Source organism: Myripristis murdjan, chromosome 24, assembly GCF_902150065.1.
Source record: "Myripristis murdjan chromosome 24, fMyrMur1.1, whole genome shotgun sequence".
Classification (NCBI taxonomy): domain Eukaryota; kingdom Metazoa; phylum Chordata; class Actinopteri; order Holocentriformes; family Holocentridae; genus Myripristis; species Myripristis murdjan.
Window position 1 is genome coordinate 24,198,346 of NC_044003.1, and position 19,332 is coordinate 24,217,677.

Genomic DNA, 19,332 nt, shown 5'->3' on the forward strand with positions numbered 1-19,332 from the left:
CAGAGACATTATGCGTCTTATGCGCTCCAGTGTGTTTTTCCAAAATGTAATGGTTTGCTTTATTAAAGGTCAGATTCCCAGCTTCACCTTTTGTCTGGCTGAACTTAAATTTCATGTATTTCAGCAAATACAAAGAGCTTTTTTAGGAGAGCTGAGCTACAGAAAAAGTTTTTTTTTTTTTTTCCCTGTCATCGTTTTTGCGCCAAAGATATTATTTATCCCGGGTGACACTGCGCTGCTCTGTCTGTGAACTTTGACCCCCAGAGCAGCTGTTACAGGGGCCGCAGCGCACCGTGTTGTCACTTCCTTGGCAACCGCAAACATCGGAATTTGCTCTGTTTCCAATTAAGGCCTGTCTGCTCGTAGAGGGCAGCTCAAACACACACACACACACACACACACACACACACACACACACACACACACAGCAGGCCCAGACTGCCACTCTGCTCTTTAGTTCACAGAACACTCACCAACAGGCTTCCTGTCGCCGATAGCTCGGATTTCATCACAGATACAAAATTCATGGGTCTGTGGCGGACTTCTGTGTGTTTGTATATGTGTGTGTTTCTCTGTTTGTGCGTGTGTGTGTGTGTGTGTGTGTGTGTATCAGGGATATATTGTTCTCAGACAGCAGTTCAGCTCCGGTGTTGTCAATCCAGCGGAGGGTCATGTATCCCTGATGGAGCATTATGGGTAACACGAGGAAACAGTCTCATGCTCAGACGCTTTGCGCAGCGGTTTGTTCCGCCTGGTTCTGACTGAAAACTCGCTCCCGTCCTCGCGTGTTGGAGCAACCTGACATGCTGTGTGGGCTTCATGTGCTGTGATGGCATTGCTCATGACTCCATACACACGATAGCGAGTTGGACCACGTGCAAGAAGCGCTTCATAACGTACAGAAATAGTGATGGAGGCCATGTGGCATCAGAGTTTGACAGGCCTTTTCACTCTTTGAAACCTCCCCCTTTTTTTTTTTTTTTTTGAAAGGTTTTATTAATTTTCACACTTGTCTTGTTATTTATTTATTTATGGATTTATTTATGAGGCAGTTAGTCATTTTATTATTAGTCATTTTATCACAAACTTCCTGTAATTTTCAACAGATTATTAACAAATATAATATTTATGCTAATAATTATAAATATAATTTTGTGGTATTTTGTTTGATTATTTATTTATTCTGGTTATTTTCATTTAATTCTTACTAATTTCCTGCTAATTTCCCGTTTTTTTTTTTTTCTTTTTTCTTTTTTTTTTTCTTTTTTTTTTTTTTGGCATTCTCATGGTAATTTTCTTGTCTTTTTCAATTTTTGGGGTAATTTTGTTGTAATCTTATGGTAATGTTCTTCATTCTTAATTTAACATTCTCAATATGTTCTGTAATATTCTTAATTTAGTTTTACAGTGAAAGGTTTTTGAAAGAAAACAAATGAATTTGAATAATCTTAATGTCTTCTGTAAAGTGCTTAAGACTTTGAATGAAATCAAGTGAATTTGCTCAAGTTTCAAGGGATTAAGAATGTGCTAATTCACTGCCAGTGAATATTTATTTGTCATACTGGATGAATTTACTTTGATCTGCTGTTTATCACAGAAAAAGTTAGTCGTCTTAACTCAGTAACATTTTTGTATCTATAATGGAGAGAAATAATGACAGCTTATCATCTTCTTTCTCTTCTTCTTCCTCTTCTTCCTCTTCTTCTACTTCCACAATTGCATCTAGGTCCAGCTGTCCAGCGCCAAGTCCAGAATGGACCCACCTCAGACGAGATCGAAGCTCAGCGAGCGAGGTACAAAACTCATTGCTTGGCTGTAAATGTTCGTCTGACAGCGTAACCCGGTGTGCGCTCTCATAAATGTTGGATGGTACAAAACGGGAAAAGTGAGCGACGCTGACTGGAGACAAGCAGAACAACAAAAAGCACACGGTGACACTCAAAGGACTTCTCTTGGAAAGAGAAAGGCCTAGGAGATGCTATAATTAGAGCTCCCCGGCTGTGACGTGACATTTGCTGTCGGAGCGTTTGCAAAATCTTTACCACAAAGGCTTCCTGCCGCGCTGGTGCAGGTATGACAGCTCGCATGAGACGCTCTAGATATTTACTGAATTAATTCAAAACAAAAAAAAGCAAGAGGTGAACTTTGGGTGAACTTTGCCCACAATGAGGATTAGGATGGTAACTAGTCCCTGTGTCAGACAACCTGTCACACACACAGAGAGAGAGAGAATATAAACTCTAACAATTGAGATAACTAGACGGTTACCCACGGCAACCTTTTTTCCTCCCCTCTCTCCTCAACACCCTGCGTCTCCTCACAGGACTCGCTCCCAGGGGTGAGTGTCAGATAAAGAAAGCTGGAAACACAAGGAGCGCCAAGTGGCAGACAGCAGCTCACATGATAATGGGTGAATAGTATTCAAAATTATGCCTGAGGCTCTTTCCATGGCTCACTAAGCGACCAGATTTCTCTCTCTCTCTCTCTCTCTCTGTTGATTTTTCTCTCTCTGTCTCCCCACCAGAGACTGACAGACACAACTAGGTCTTTGTTGCAGTTTTTTAAAAGCTATTTCAGCTCTGCCTATCCGTTCATCCAAAAGCCAAATGCCAGGGCTTAAGAGGACAAATATGACTGGAGTTAGAGCTCTATCTGATCCCATGTCTGCTAAACTGCACCTCTGCTCTGCCCTGATGCTGCACAAAGGATTATCACTGCGATTGTGAAGGAAGATTGTCTGCTTATGTATCTGGGCTTTTTCTTTTCTTTTTCTTTTTTTTTTCTAAGTGGTGTGTGTGTTTGTGTGTCTACATGTTTGTGTGTCAGCGCTCGCAAATTAATTTGACGCAGCTCTCTCCAGCGGTGGAGAGGCGGTATTGCTCAGCAGCCCTGCGCCTGCGGGTGCTGCTGTCACATTCGGGGAGGCTGCTGGCTCAGCACAGCCACCCTCCAACACGCAGCTGGAAAATTCCACTTCCTCTCCGCGAGCCGTCTCCTCTCCCCGCCTCTCCGCGAGGCCTGACATATGCTTCTCACATCAGAGGCAGGGGATGAGGGGAGAGGCGAGAGAGACGTGGCGAGAGTGTGCGAGGAAGTAAGGTGGAGAGGGCAGACGGACAGACTAAGGAAAGAGTGAAGTGTCTTTGCACAGACAAGGAGAAAAGTATTAAGTTCACACCATGCTTTAAACTTTAATGGTACAGGGGAAACAGTCTGGTGCACAAAGTCATTTGACGGTAGATGCTTTCACGCCTCACAAAAACCCTACAATCTCTTCTAACCGGAGCCACCTGAGGTACAGTGAGACAGCGAGAGGAAATGACAGTCATCTCAACTGAGGTGTCAGCGCATGAAGGCACACGGCACTCGGGTTGAGCTGTACCTGCTTGTACCTCTGAGTCAAGTTATGATAAAGTAATTACTGACAAAATGACTGATCCCTGTCATCACTCAGGCTGTTGCCAGGAGACGGTGCGATGCAGCCATCAGGTTTGCCCCACGCTGCAGCACTGTCGCTCTGTCCCCATGAACACTGATGCTGCAAGACCTAAAAGTTGCATTAACCAACACTTAATGTAAAGATACACCCGTGTTATCAGTCTAAGTGACAATGAAGGTGCTGTAACCGCGGTGAGCGTCCCATCTGCTGTGATTTCAATGCCCCTTTGCAGAAACTGATTTCCAATGTTAGGTTGGGCCCACAGAAGGCGATGAATCAAAACTTTCACGCCTCAGTGAAACAGCTTTTTGAGACCACCTTGCTTCCTTAATGTGATTCAGTTCCTGTTAAAGCACATGCTGGGTGTAAGTGTGTAAACCAACAGGAGAGCAGTAGCAGAGAAAATGTTTTATTTGATGGGGTGTCACTGTTATACAGTTATTGGTTATGTTTTTTACAGGTGTTTGATGAGGCCAGCATTTTTTCCAGGAAAAAAAAAACAAAAACAAAAAAACAAAAAAACAATGACATTTCAATATTAAGTTACAATACTGGAAATGTGTGGAGGGAAAAGTCTATTTTGATTTTGGCCAGAACTTGTTTCTGAACAGCAGTGACATCCTGTGAAAGCTGATCTCCCCAGTGATGGCTGAACCTGCTGCAAAATGTCCAAGAGAAAATTCAGTCAATTCACTTTGACTTCCCCTTTTGGGTTGAAAAAAGTTTTGCATTTGATCTGCAGCCTCCTCAGTCCTGAACTGAACAGAAGTGAAGAAATTATTCCACCCAAAAAAACGAAGTCCAGTGAATAGATTGCATTTTCTCTTGTATATCTCTCTCCCTGGATGACTGAGATGAGTCTACACTGTCTGCACCGCTCTAAAATGATTTTCCTCACCACCTCCTCTGCCAACAACCTACAAGAATGAGAAATTTGGGTCTGAGGGTTGTTCAGTGTACAGACGTCAGCTCACATTTTTTTCTTGATATTGTCCTGAAAAAAGCAAATGTGTCGCTCTCCCTCTCACTCGGGCCTACAAGAAGTTTCTTCTCCAGCTTTAAGGCAGGGAGAGTTTGCTCTGCCTACCACTGAGACACTGTGTGGTAGGCAGGAAGGTAAAATGATCGTGTCCTGGATAAGACCTCGCCGTTCTAGCATTAAGCGATGAAATGTGTTTCCCTCTTGTCCCTTTAGGCAGATGATGGAGCAGCAGCAGCAAATGCAAGCGCACATGGAGCGGGAGCGACGGTCCTCCAACTCAGGTAGGTGCTCACGGTGAAGATGTTTTTCTTTGTGTCCTCATATTCTTGGTTCATTTCCAATAAAGTTAAAAAAAAAATGAAACAAAAATCTATTTTCAGTCACTTTTTGGTGTTGCTGTTGTCTGTGGTCATGTGGGAAAAGTGCTGTTCAATTCCAGAAATTTTGGGATCACTTCCCATTCTAAGTGCTTTGAATAGATGGAGTTTCTTCCATACAAATTTTTTGTGATTCATGATTCCAAAAACTAGGAGGCGCAAACAGATGCTGTAAAAAATAGTGCTGTATTAATTAAGTTATCAATTGTTGATTAATTTTGTGTGAAAAGGGATATTGACACTTAAAATACATGTATTTGTCTACATTCTTCACTGTCACCCAGAGATTTTTGAGCAGAAAAACACCAGAGGGAAAAAAAGGTTTCCCAGCAATATTTAGAGAGCTGGAGAGAGATTAAACAAAACATGAGCCACAGACTCTCTGGGATTTGATTTTCAGAGAGAGATAGGGAACTTATTTATTGTGCATTTTCTAGTTCTTGTTCATTCTCCGCCCTTGAGGATAGCTCTGCATCAGTGACAGAGGGAATGCTCAGATTCTTGTTAATTTCTCCACTGTTGCCAAACCTAGTTTTAAAATGCTCATGCTGGGATTCCACGTTTCTGTAACAAAGTATACTGTGCCCAAGAGACTCCATGTTGATTCTTAATTCCCACTTCCTGGAATTGCCAGATAGATTCTTTTCGGGATCGACTCCGAGGCCTCAGTAGCAAAGCTCAGTTTGTCTCCATCCATCTGAACCCAAACAGCTGACAGACACAAGGTGCAGTCACACATAAACTCAGCAGGTCTGGTCTTCTCCAGGCTCTAAGGTCTCCTGCTGTCTGTTTCCAGGTTCTCCTTTCCAAGGCCACCCTGCGGTGCTCTCCGTGGCCCCCCCAGTAGTACCTCCCCCCATGAACATGGGCGGCGGCCCTCCTCCCCCTCCACCACCTCCTGGACCTCCTCCGCCCTCTGCAGGGGCGCCCCCGCCTCCACTCCCCCCGCCACTCCCTATGGGCGGCGGGACCCATGGGGATGAGCCTCCCGCCCCGACGGGACTCGCCGCTATGATCGCCGGAGCCAAACTGCGCCGCGTTCAAAGAGTGAGACATCGTTTTATCTTGCTGGCTTTGATGTCTTGATGAAAGTTCTTTCAAGTGACTGTGTTAATGTAGGCATGGTGCAGCTGGCTCCTGTCAGCCCCACCTGACTGAAGGAGCTGGGAAGTTGAAGTAACTTAGTGTCTGTTAGATTACTGTCTCGTGAAATACACAGGAATGAGGACGGTTCAGTTTGAGTAAAAGCTTTAAGTCCAGTCAACACTTTACTAGGCTGTGTACAAACTCTCCTCTCCTCTCCTCTCCTCTCCTCTCCTCTGTCCTGCCCTGCAGCCTGAGGACAGCTCTTCAGGCGCCAAAAATGATGCCAACCGAACAAGTGGAGGAAGCGGAGGTCTGATGGAGGAGATGAACGCCCTGTTGGCGCGAAGGTCAGAGCACTGAGTAAAGTGAAGCAAAACACCATTTCATATTGATCTGCTACAGCCACACTGGACGTTACCGCTCACTGAACCGTGAATGCAGTGAGCAGCTGATGACTCATCAGTTCAAATGACACTGATTATCGACACGCTTTGAGTTGTATGAAAGAGTAAATGCTTGGTTCTTACTTGAGGCCTCCTCTTTTCCCCCAGAAGGAAAGCAGCTTCAGAGAAGCCAGACGACAGCCAAAATGTGAGTGAAAGGGAAAGAGGGGTGGGACACAAAGCATAAATCAACCATTTACTCTGTGGTTTGTAATTAGGATTATGAAGATGATTGTGATGGGTATAATGATGGTGTAGGCGATGACTAGAATGATGGACATGATAATTATGGTGATTGTATTGTATCTTAATTTGCGCTGTGATAAAACAGAGGGAAAGAAATGAGAATACTAAATGTAATGAGAGAAGATCACAAAAAGAAATCTGTAATATCCGGTGCAAAAGAGACTCAGAACATCCTATTTCAAATCGAATGAGTGACATTAATGATGATGATAATAATAATGATGGCTGTCATTTTGATTATTGTCTATATCTTCCTGCAGGATGACCCAAATTCTCCTTCACCCAGCACCCGGGGGGGACAGAATGCCACAGGTGAGAGAAATAGCACAGCACAGGATGTTACAAGCACAACGAACCAAAACAGCACAAACCACAGAAACAAACAATTATATTCAAATCACAGAGGAAGAGAGGGGCTTTCTTTAGTTTAACAGCAGACCATGACAAAGGTGAGCCTCAGTCCAAAACGGTAAAACTGAGGAATTTTTAGTTTTTATTTTGCTGTTAATCCACTTGGTGCAGTCTGTCTGATATATGTATGCACATAAAAATGAGGAGATGTGTGTGTGAATACAAGAAAGTATGCATAAGAGGAGGATAGTGAATACGTGATAGGGAAGATGATACACCAAGTTCTCATTTTTTTGTCCTTAAAAGTATGTTATTTATTCTAAATACAGTAGACATGGAGGAGGAATCCATGCTCAAACACAAGTTGTTGTCCATGTGCCATGCATATAAATGTTGTTAAGTGCTGTATTTTTTATTGCTTGCTATAATTGGTCCAATGTAGATGGCACAGTGTGACTTTGAGATATTCCCAGTGCAGTTACAATGTGTATGTACATCCGTGGTGTATGTCAGGTTTTGGCATCAGTCCTTCCCAAACTCAATCTTATACAAATTTAGGAGAAGTCAAAAATTGAAAATGAAATACCTAAGGCAGATTGAGGTAAAGTGGCTATAACAAAACAGAAAATTGCAAAACTGTCACAAAATAACTCTTGGAACGTACCGAACATCATAAATTGATACTTTCTAACAGTGGAGGGTGGTTTCTTCTCGCAATAACCATTCATTTTTGCACCATACACTTTTCCCCTGCGGTTTACAAAAACCCTGTCCTTAACTTTGTCGATTCACCACCACTCGCCACTGATAGATATATCTATATATGTATATGTACGTGCTGTGAATTATGTTTGCATCTGGATCTTTGCCGATCACTGCTGCTCTGCTCTCTAGATGGTGCAAAGAAGCCGTGGGACCGAGCTAACTCAGCAGAGAGGTCATCGCTGGTTTCGAGGTGAGAGCTCGAGGCACCACAAGTTCCTAAATAATGTCTGTGGTGAGAAACAAGAGCAAGAAATCTAACAGAGTGTGATGTTTTTTACCATGCAGGGTACGACCCGTGGGAAGTAGCAGTGACACAGACACCGCAGACCTTGATAGAATGAAACAGGTAAAGGAAACAACACGGGAATAACTCCATACAATGCCAGGGCTTGGAATCAACACCAGCTGCCAGCCAAGTGCCATCTGGCCAAGGCTGATATGTCTTTTAATATGCCTGTCATTCTGGCATGTGACCACGTCGTTTTTTTGGTTGTTGTTTTTTTAAAGGCTTTCCTATTCCAAAACTAATTTGGCTGGCAGAGCTCTGATTGCACTTTGCGCTGTGTTTGCTTGCCAACTGTGCACAAAGATTTCTATGGGAAGCATATGTGTGAGATGCATCATGAGCATTGACTTTTTGTTGTGTTCCACCAGGAAATCTTGGAAGAGGTTGTCCGTGAATTGCACAAAGTGAAGGACGAGATCATTGATGGTATGTTCAGTTTCCTATAAAAAGACTAAAGAGAGTTAATTAGTTTGCTTGTGTGGGAGCGTCGTCTCTTTCCTCTAATTTGTGTTAACAACTGTTTGACTGGGGATTTATCAGTTGGGACGATGAGGAGTTGTGTAGAGTTACAACCACAAGGTGGCACTAGAGGCTGGGCAGTACAGACAGCTGAACCCTGGGATGAGGAATGAGGATTGGCACACTTACACAGGAACACTGAGTACATTTTAGCTCATGTCAGGTAACATCAAGTGTCCAGGTCTCACTTTCTAGATCAGCACACAAACATATGTTCTGATGCAAAGCCTGTGATACATGAGCAGTATTTTTAATTAATGCAAATAGAAAGTTGGACTAAATTATCTGGATAAAGTTAAAACTTCACTCCAAATGTAAAAAAAAAAAAAAAAAAAAAGAGAGAGCCTTATAAATAAACTACAGTCCCAACTCGTGTAATCTGTAGTCTCTGGATTATTACATTAACCAACAAATTCATCGCTGCTATCCAACCAAAACCTTGGATCTCCATAATGTCAGCTTTTCAGAAACTGAGGAAAACAGTCTTGTCTCTAGGTTGATGACGGGTCATTTTTCAGTTTCATAAACATCATAAACAACAAAGATCTTTGTGAACCTACAGCAGAGCATGTAAACACTCAAATTAAGTAAAAACACCAAAATCACCAAAACTGGAGTTACAAGGTTTCTACTGGACAGTAAGTCAGTAGGAAGTCAGTAGGATGTTATATATCATATATATATATATATATATATATATATATATATATATATATATATATATCATATATATATTTCATTATCAGTCAATATCATTATTACATGCTCATTTAACATTACGGCACACCCATTATAAAATAATTATTGTAATTATAATGTGTTAATAATGTTACTTTATTGCATCTTTATGTAATTTCTTACATTTCTGCATTTTCAGTCCATTTTGAGGGACATTTTATTATATTTTTCCATTTAATACATTTTCACATATTCATTCAGATTTTCATATATTTTCATTTAATAGTTTTCATGATCATTTTGCCATAAACAAGCAAAAGAGTCTCCTTAGTGTTGGCCAAAAGGATGTCTTTACTGGAGTTCATGTATGTTTATTATCTCAGTCTGTATAAATGTACATGTACATTGTTTATTGTGAATTATTTTCCCTGTTTAGCCTCCTATTTCTATAATATTTCTATTTCTAATAATTGATAACTAACAGGGTTTTTTTTTTGTGTGGCTATTTTGTAAGTCGACATGGCCACTTTTGCATTATCTCCTTAACGTTGTTCCCATGTTTCCTCTCTCTCTCTGTCTCACCTGCAGCCATTAGAAATGAACTCAGTCGAATTAGCACGACATAATCTTTCAGAGCCACTCCCCGCCGCGACCCACCTTTTCAAACCATCGCCCCTGCAGCAGCTGCTGTGGCCCGGAGGAAGAGCGTCAGGAAAGGAGGCCCAAACTGTGACACGTACTCGTTCTGTTCTGCTGTGGTGTTGAAGCAATGTGAGGCAACGTTGCTGTAACACTTCAGACAAATGTCTCTTTATACCATTCGGTTTGATTTAGTTTGGAGAGGAAGACGTGAATGGGGCACGTTGTCGCACTGATTACTCTGATTTCTTAAAGTCTCTCGTCTATTTGTTCACCCAGTTTGCTCCCCTGTCCTCGGCCTGAAGGAAAACGGATAAAAAAAATAATAATTCAAATGATTTGTATTTTATTTTGCTTTTTTTGTCAGAAGTTTGTTTTAAATTTGTATTGTTACTGTCATTTTTCATTATTATTACTATCATTTCCACAGTTGTCAATGTAATGATGTGAATATGATTAGTCGTAGTCTTGTGATGGTGATAATGAGGAAATGACAATAAGAATATGATAGTAATGATAATGGCGATGGTTATTATTGCACATCATTTTATGTCAGCCTTTTGTATTTTATATTTGTCGTTTTCATTGGGTTTTGTTTTAGATACAGTAACAAGCACATGCAAATTTATTTCTCATCATCTGAACCTGGAACATTTTTTGAAGCAGGTCTTTTTTTGTTTGTTTGTTTTTTTCTTTTTCTTTTTTTTTTTTTTTTATCCTTTTTTTGGCCAACACAGCTATGTGTGGAGTCATGCCTGAAAAAGCCAGGCCTTGACCTGATACAGAGGGTGGAATAAACTATTGTTCTTTGGATATTGCAATCTTATGAACAAAACAAAATGAAAAAAAGAAAAAAAAATTACACCAGAGTATTTGTGATCATGTTGTTAATAAAAATGTTTATTGGCTGCAAGGATATGGTGAAGTATTGTTCATTTTATTATTTCCTTTTATGACAAAAGTGCTTCCTGGTTTGACAACAACAACAAGAAAAAAAAGATACACTAAGTTTAAAATGAATTCAAATAAAACTGTGAACAATGTCTTGGATAAACGAGGCCGCCTCTTTCATTCTGTCTATTTCATGTTTCTTTGCATGCTGGTTTGATGTCTGCCTGCTGCTTCTGGCTGACAGATATTTTTTCCTTTTGCTTTAGATTTTTTTTTTTTTTTTTAGATGTTTTTCCATCAACAGACGGCGCTGGGCTTATTGAGTGGGTGCAATATGTCACAGCTGTTTGTTGTCTGATACAGTGTAGGATGCTGTAATAGGATGATTATTAGTATGTTGTTATACTACTGTCACCTCGGGGGGGTCGGGGGGATTTGTTAATTAGATTCCAAAGATAAACAATACAAATAATGAAATCTTTTCCAATGTGTGAAAACTGCTAGTTTTAAAAAAACAAAGCTGTCATAAATATTTAGATTTGCTCAGTCTGTCTCCTCTGCTGGTTTCTAAGTGGAGAGGTGAAGGTGGGTTGCAAGAAAATTTAAGTGGGTTCTCATTTGTTTTTTTTTTTGTTTTTGTTTTTTTTTCTCACATAAGTTAATATGTTATGTCTCCTCAGCCTCCCATGTCCATTCAGCATGAGGCCGGCTGAGTTAAAGACCTGCAGGCCGGATGCTTAGTCGACTTAAACTCCTCAGAGGAAGGGTAGAGTTTGCTAGATTTGACCACATAATAGCTTCTAAATGATGTCTGGGTTTGTGAAAACAGGAAAATGTGATTCACTTGAGAAACACTTTGATGATTCATGATTCATTCACTTCACACTGAATGACAAGGGATTTTTAACTTTGATCAAACTAAATTAGTATTAGTTTTCTGAGGTGTCACTTTTAGGGAGAGTTGAGCAAGTTAACAGATACTGATTTCATTCTGAAGTGTGGCAAGACCTTACTTAAAAATAAACAAATAAACAAACAAATTAATTAATAAAGTGAGGCTTTGGTCATATCAGGTTTTAATGCAGCAGGGGGCAGAACCTATACGACTCCGTACTGCCACCTGGGGGTCAAATATGTCATAGCTCTCAGAATAAAAATAACAAAAATTATACTGTAAGTATACTCTTCTCTTCTTAGATTGAGTTCTGTCAGACTGTGAACAAGATACCCAATTTACCCAATTACAGTGGTAAACCCAGTTGTACAACTGTATAATGACAATAAATCTGATTCTAAAACTGTGTCTGGAAAGATTTAGCACTGTAATGTGTTTTACTGTTTGATTTTTTTTTAATTAATTTATTTATTTATTGGTTGCTCATGTAGAATGGTGTGAGGCTTGTATCTGTGCTGAAATAGGATGTTAGGTTTGTTGGAAGATGGGGGAGCACTTCTACCTCATGCATTGGCAGAAACTGAAAATATAGTCTGTATTGATCACCAGAGGCCCCGTAATCAATACTGACAATATTTTCCGCATTACTGGAGGCTTTTGAAAGTTTCTGAGGGACTAATTTACCAGAGGATAGGCCAATGAGAGAACAGAAGACACCTCTGACTAAAAATAAATATGGTGAGAGGTTTCAGTCTCCTGCCCGTGACCCCCCTGCTGTTCAAATGACACCATCATATGTGGATCATAAAGGCCTAAGTTCATATTTTAACAAATGTGTTCAGGGTATAATACCAATCAGGGCTCTATTTATTAAGCACATGTGTATTTAGGGGTCCTGGAAGTGGGAAAAGTTTGGGGAGCTCCCTGTAGTTCTTACAAGCTGAAGTCTCGCGATAATTCGGTGTGAGAGCATAGTGGCGACGAGATCTGGTGTGGGACGGAGTGAAGAGAGTTGTTATCGAAGAGGGAGAACGGACAGAGGCAGGAGCAGGGGGTGTGTTTGTGGGGCCCAAAAAAAAAGGAGCACAACACGGCGTGAATGAGAGAGGCAAGCTGGCGGAATTCAACATGGCATCCGGAGATACGCTGTACATCGAGGCGGACGGCTCGGAGATGCCGGCCGAAATAGTGGAGCTCCACGAGATAGAGGTGGAAACGATACCAGTGGAAACTATCGAGACCACGGTGGTCGGCGGGGACGACGACGACGACCAGCCCATGATCGCTCTCCAGCCGCTGGTCACGGACGACCCTAACTCGATCCACCACCACCAAGAGGTGATCCTGGTCCAGACCCGGGAGGAGGTGGTCGGCGGGGACGACTCCGACCTGCACACGGACGGCGGCTTTGAGGACCAGATCCTCATCCCGGTGCCGGCTCCCGGAGTGGAGGACGAGTATATCGAGCAGACTTTAGTGACTGTAGCCGGGAAGAGCTCTGTAGGTCGGATGAAAAGAGGAGGCGGCGGCGGCAGTGGGAAGAAAGCAGGCAAAAAGAGCTATTTAACCGGTGCGGAGGCTAGCGGTAGAAAATGGGAGCAGAAGCAGGTGCAAATAAAGACACTGGAGGGGGAATTCTCTGTTACAATGTGGGCATCGGGTAAGTAGCCTAGCTCTATCTGTCAGCCCCGGAGCCTCGTATTATACCCCGCATTGTTCATGCTTGCTTGTTAGCCGTTGCATGAGGCCTTGTTGCAGGGCGTTGTCCTCCTGCACCAGACTAGTTCCTGGAGTGGTCCGTCTCACCGCCAAAGAAGGCGCAAATAATGCAAGGTTTTCGATGCCGAGACGCGCCGAAATGTTGAAATGTTTTTGTTTTGAAGGGAGGCCATGTTTTAGGTGTTGCTGGGCGCCGCCATATTCCCCGAGACTAGTAAGTATGGCGGCGGCCCGAAAAAATGGCGATAGCTCGGGCAGGCAGAGATGGCGGCGGCGCTTTAGGGAGAGAGAGCAGTCTGCTAGCTTTGGGAGATCAGCAGGCCGCAATTTGCGGCGCACATTGACCCAGCTGCAGCCGCCCCGGACACGCAGGATAATGCGGAATGAATTTAAGTTGGATTTGAATGTAAATTTGCGCCGATTCTTTTTATCTAAGAAGCAAATGATTTAGCTCTTAGCCGTGGATGGTGGCCACAGCAATCCAGCCCCTGTGTGTCTACATTGCTGTGTCTGTACGGTGGTGGCGGCTGCTGCAGGTTTCCCTGTGCAATGTAATTCAGCTTTCCAGAAAGTCATCGATCATTAATGCACCAGTATAAGCCACAGCAAGTGAAACAATTAGCACTAAAGGTGGCTGATCACTTGCATTAGTTCCATACCTTATCCTGTCTAATGTTAAAATTGTTATACTATAAATATTACTTTCCATATTATTATGACTGGTGTCTTAGTGTAACCTGCAGGGTATGACAACTTCAGATATCTTTGCCCCCCAGCAGATTTGTAGATAGAGTCATGCCAATATGTTATCGGTTCAGTCTCTATAATATGTTCTAGATGACAATAAAGACATTGACCATGAGTCAGTGGTAGAAGAACAGATCATCGGGGAGAACTCCCCTCCGGACTACTCCGAGTACATGACAGGGAAGAAGCTGCCCCCTGGTGGCATCCCGGGGATCGACCTCTCCGACCCCAAACAGCTGGCAGAGTTTGCCAGGTGAGCTTGTGTGTGTCTGCCTGTGCCTGTTAATCTCTAAGCAAACACACCTGCTTCCTGAGAAAAGCATACATATACACTGAACACACACAGGGAGCACTTACTAGAATGAGCATTTCACACAGGAAAAGACCCTCCTATGTGCAGCAAGACAGTGCCATCCAGTATTTATTGAATCTTGAGGAAATGTTAGCCCTATTAGGAGAATAATTTGACCATAGCACTCTCAAACAACAACATACAACACAGCTATTCTTTCACAAGTGTGATTCAGGAAGCACAGTCATGCTTTGGTACTTCCCTCTTCAAAAAAAAAAAAAAAAAAAAAAAATGTCACATTGTATTTGCACTCTGAAGGGTTCACGGTCACTTGGCTTTGATGTCACATTAGACAGAATTTCAGTACTTGATACCAATACCAAGGAAACTCCATGATTCATGATATGTGATTCAATACCACAGCAAAAACAAATCCCATTCGCACACACTGACTCTGTATAAACAATACCTAAACTGAATTTTTATGTTTCAAGCATTTAAGAATATAGGATATATTAGAAAAGAGCATTGCAGCATGGCTTGTAGCCTCCAAGGAGAAAACAAACCAGCAGTGGTGTGATTATATTTTCACATTTTGATTTACAGTCCTGACTCTTTGAACATACAGGCTAAGGCTGCTGAATAATATCAGTTTTACACAGTAACGAATCAGTGTCAATAGTATCAATGCTAAAAAAAACTAATATTGGAATTGTTTAGAAAATGTTCTTATTGACTTCTAATATCGATTCTTGTGACATCCCTAGAACCAAATGACATTCTTCATGCCGTGTATTTTACAGTATTATACTTAATTATTTATTTATCGTAGTTACTTTCTGTTAATTGCCTTTTGATGCACAAGGGGTTTACAGGTCTTGTCTGTCCCAGTCTCACTGCATTCCACTCTTAACACCTTTCCAGAGACACAGCTACCCTCCTCCTCATGAATAAAAACACACAGATGCTAGGGCTGACCTTGATGTTGTGTGCGTGTGTGCATGAACATATTTGTTTTTGTGTTTATGAAACCGTCAACTCCTTTTCTTTCTTATTTATTTATTTTTTTTTTTTTTAATAAACAGGATGAAGCCCAGGAAAATCAAAGAGGATGATGCTCCCAGGACGATAGCTTGCCCTCATAAAGTGAGCCTGGTTTTCTGCAGGGTTGCCACGGGGCATGGGATCAGTGGAAAGACATGGAGTTTTGAGTCTGTTGCACTCAGGGAAAGTCAGGGAATTCTGTAAATTCTTGGGAAAACTCTTGGAATATAGTCAGCCTCAATCAAAAAAAAAAAAAAATCTAGTAAATATATTCACCCAATGTCCCTTGCCCCTTTGAACTTTAATAAGACTTCTGAATTTGGAGTGTGTTTAAGTTTTTGTTCAAGGCAGAGAACACTGTCATTTTTACACAGCGATACCTTACTACCACTTTGCTAGAGTGTTTCCAAAGTAGTAATAATAATCTGAATTAATGTTAATATGATTAATACTCTTATGTTGTTGCTTTTTTTTTTAGATTGAGGAGTTCTTTAAAGTTTATTTCAACTTGAAGAAATCTATTAAGTGAATGGTTTTCTGTGTGCGTAGAAAAAAAAAATCAAGCCTTAATTGAACTGTACATGGATGATTATTGTTTGGGCTTTCGCCGGAGCTGTGAGCAAAAATAGGTGGGTTTTATGTGGATATGAAAGATTGAGGCCTTACAAGCATACCTTTGAGTTTATTTCAGGGTGTAATTGTCTTGGAAAGCAAAAGGCAATTGCACACAGAATTAGTAAATGAATTATTAAGAGCCCAGTGAAAGCAAAGAATACAAAGTGTGGTACATTTTATATTTGTATTTATGTGCATAAGACATTGGTGCACTGCTAGTTGACAGGAAGAGCCTTGCTTTTCGTGTGTGTGTGTGTGTGTGTATGAGCACTAATGTTATTTGCTAACTCTGTGTTGCACTTTGTTTGCTCCCCAGGGCTGCACAAAGATGTTCAGGGATAACTCAGCCATGAGGAAGCATCTCCACACCCACGGACCCCGTGTGCACGTCTGTGCTGAGTGCGGCAAGGCCTTTGTGGAGAGCTCCAAACTCAAACGTCACCAACTTGTTCACACAGGGGAGAAACCCTTCCAGGTTGGCATCTGCAGCAGCGGCAGCACACTCACCCACACACAGTTATATTTATATTACATTTACATTTTAGGCATTTAAGCCAATCACCATTCTGTCTGACACTTTTAACACCCTCACAGTCATATGTAAGCGAAGGAGAATAGAACAACTAATTGCGCACTTAGAGGTCCAAAAATAGCAAGTTGCAAGCATTTAAGTGTCAGTAAAAAATTGTCTTCAGTGAATAAGTCAGTCAAGGTCACATTCTGACACAATAACACTTGAATACGGTAATTATATAAAGTCTGTTTTCTCTGCCTGCTTTCAATGTTTGACATAATTAAATGGCATTGAAAGCAGGAGGAGTGACATTTTTGTTTGAAAATGTGTATTAGTTATTTTGGAAGGTAAAACCCATCATAAGCGCTTATCAGTCAAGAGAAAAAATATCACCACAGGCATTTTTGGGAGTTGATTTGAAGTGGTCACAAGTCGATAGGACCTTGGGAAGTCCCCAAAACATAGTTTGGGCCCCATACCAAGTGCCGTAACTAAAGAACTGTAGTGGCAAGAGACGTGGAAGCAAGTCCTGTAGGGGAAGGGAGTGTTCTGGCGGCGCCGAGTCAATTTTAAAGTGGTTTGGAGTCGATAGAACCTCGGGAGGTGCCCCAAGGGCTAAGGAGGCCAAAGAGCTTGTGTAGCAGCCCTCCACAGGAGCCAGAATACTGCCACACAGCAGGAAGAGTGGAAATAACAGCCGCAACAGTGATAAAACTTGATGAAATGCTTGTGATAGTGCAATTACAGATTTAGCCGTAATATATTACTATTAGTATTACCAGTAATTGTAACATGTAATAGTACTAATTGTCAAAATAAAAGTATGTCATTGTTTACATAGTTTACTTGTGGTAGTAACAGCAATAATTAGGGCTGAACGATATGGTAAAAAAAATCACATTGCGATTCGGGATTTTAGTAGAGATGGCAATTTTTGCATGATAATTTTTGTTTCATTGAAAAAGCTATTAAAACGATGATGGTGTGCTTTTGCTGGGGTCTATACCAAACAAACGTGGTTTCTTACATCTGGAAAATACAATTTTAAGGCCACAGTATCTCTGTAGCACCACAATACTTTATTTACAATGTTTTGTCACACATTTTACCTTTATCAAAAAACTACAGCTCTTGGGATTTGAACACTGGCTATATTGCTGTTTCAATAGTGTTTTGACAAACTGTTCAGTCAGAGCAGTTATGGTTGTTTAAGCAGGTGTAAAAGTGATATTAGGGATCATAACAGCAGTGATGGCTTCTATATTTAGAGTAACAGGAATGGCAGAAATGGTGGTAAAGGACTTGGACGTCTGTGCTCCTGCCCAGCGGGTCAACTGCATTCATAAAAAGAGCTTTTAGTTTTTAGTTCACCATGCTGTCAAATGAGCCAACACAAAAGACACTCCATCTTCACTTTGAGGAATCACTCCCATGTTCTTCTGTTTTTCTGCAGTGTACCTTTGAGGGCTGCGGGAAAAGGTTTTCTCTGGACTTCAACCTGCGCACACACGTGCGGATCCACACTGGAGACCGGCCCTACGTCTGCCCTTTCGACGGCTGCAATAAGAAGTTCGCCCAGTCAACCAACCTAAAATCTCACATTCTCACACACGCCAAAGCCAAAAACAACCAATGAGAACCCATCCACCAGCCTCCAGCCACACACTTAGAAGAAAAAAGCATCTTAGCAACACACGTGGAACCTTGTTTGATGACGGAAAGAGAAGCTTGAGACTTTGTGATTTAAAAAGTAAAAAAGAGAGATTAAAAGACTTGAAAAATTGTGAAAATCAACCAGTTTTCTTCCCTCCCCCTGTTCTGCTGTTGTATTGGCTGAGGAACATGGTGACTCTTCCCCAAAGGCCCACCCCTGCCACCACAGTCCTTCTCTTCCTCCAGTGGCACTCAGGTGCCAGAAGATGGAACTCATGGGCAAACATCACAGACTATTTTTACCACAGAGTGAAGAGAGAAACCGCAATCTGTCATTTTTTTTAAACTTTAAATTAATTTTGCTGCATAGCTTTTATTTTCTTTTTCTCCAAGTGTGCATATTGTACACCTAACTTGGGCTATGTTTACTAAAATTGTGATTTTTTTTTTCTCTCCCTGCATTATGAGATCTATACCTATGAAATGAAAGGCCTCAGGCCTCGTGTGACCTGTTTCACATGTATGAGAAGTAAAAAATCTGTTTGTTTGCATTTCCATACCTTGTTCGGTTGTATTTTTCTCTAACCACAGAATAACCTTGTATACTTGTATTGTACGGCTGTATTGAAATTATGTAGACATAGATAGAGGCGTGATTTAAAGTGTTAACCAATTAAACTTTTAGTCATGAGTTTCTTTATCTTTTCTATGGACTGTCTTTACACAGAAAAATGAGTAATATACACTTACTCAGAGCCTGTCTCAGTTCAAGTATCTGAAACGTACATCAAATTGACTGCGAGACCATCACTTTCTTTGTTAGAATGTAATGTACAGACATCAACCATTAACTTCCTTTGTTGATATTTACACCCATGTATCTCAATTGCCCACAATAAAATGGGTCATTCCAACCCTGTTGAAATAGCCAAATGCTTTGACCGAGTGCATCCTTTTTTTTATTGACTACTTGTTGCTCTTCAATTTAGACGTAATTTGTATCTCATATAGACATTAGTGCTAATGCCCAGACTGCAGCAGCCATTTGTTGGACAGACATAATAGTACTCAAGCTGTGCTAGTGGTTATCACATCCAAACATAAGTGCCAATTCCTATGTTTTTGCAATATCCTATGTGCTGTTCCTCATA

At 41.3% G+C, this 19,332-nt stretch overlaps 2 protein-coding genes across 4 annotated transcripts in view; both read left to right on the forward strand.

The window, feature by feature from the left end:
- The window catches only part of evlb (Enah/Vasp-like b), a 43,421-nt gene extending 32,784 nt beyond the window's left edge, over positions 1-10,637 (forward strand). The window contains exons 4-13 of one of the 2 annotated variants that reach the window (XM_030047715.1): positions 1,727-1,793; positions 4,635-4,702; positions 5,595-5,845; positions 6,134-6,231; positions 6,436-6,475; positions 6,834-6,885; positions 7,819-7,879; positions 7,975-8,035; positions 8,344-8,401; positions 9,761-10,637. In XM_030047715.1, the coding sequence (XP_029903575.1) occupies positions 1,727-1,793; positions 4,635-4,702; positions 5,595-5,845; positions 6,134-6,231; positions 6,436-6,475; positions 6,834-6,885; positions 7,819-7,879; positions 7,975-8,035; positions 8,344-8,401; positions 9,761-9,798 (794 nt within the window). In that variant the 3' untranslated portion in view covers positions 9,799-10,637. The remainder of the gene's footprint in view (positions 1-1,726; positions 1,794-4,634; positions 4,703-5,594; positions 5,846-6,133; positions 6,232-6,435; positions 6,476-6,833; positions 6,886-7,818; positions 7,880-7,974; positions 8,036-8,343; positions 8,402-9,760) is intronic. The other variant, XM_030047716.1, reaches the window with a different exon arrangement.
- Positions 10,638-12,577: 1,940 nt separating this feature from the next.
- On the forward strand, positions 12,578-19,114 carry yy1b (YY1 transcription factor b). Of its 2 annotated transcripts, none has more exons than XM_030047391.1 (5): positions 12,578-13,257; positions 14,154-14,316; positions 15,441-15,501; positions 16,331-16,489; positions 17,982-19,114. In XM_030047391.1, exons 1-5 carry the CDS (start codon positions 12,726-12,728, stop codon positions 18,162-18,164), a joined length of 1,098 nt encoding a protein of 365 aa, XP_029903251.1. In that variant the 5' UTR covers positions 12,578-12,725; the 3' UTR covers positions 18,165-19,114. The 2 variants fall into 2 exon arrangements, with proteins under 2 accessions (XP_029903251.1, XP_029903252.1); XM_030047392.1 differs by having other exon boundaries at positions 12,579-13,257; positions 14,166-14,316.
- The last annotated feature ends 218 nt before the right edge of the window (positions 19,115-19,332 follow it).

Coding starts and splice junctions, on each gene's coding strand:
- yy1b (XM_030047391.1), top strand. CDS start 12,726: ATGGCATCCGGAGATACGCTGTACATCGAGGCGGACGGCTCGGAGATG. Junction 13,258..14,153: donor TGTTACAATGTGGGCATCGG/GTAAGTAGCCTA, acceptor AATATGTTCTAG/ATGACAATAAAGACATTGAC. Junction 16,490..17,981: donor CAGGGGAGAAACCCTTCCAG/GTTGGCATCTGC, acceptor GTTTTTCTGCAG/TGTACCTTTGAGGGCTGCGG.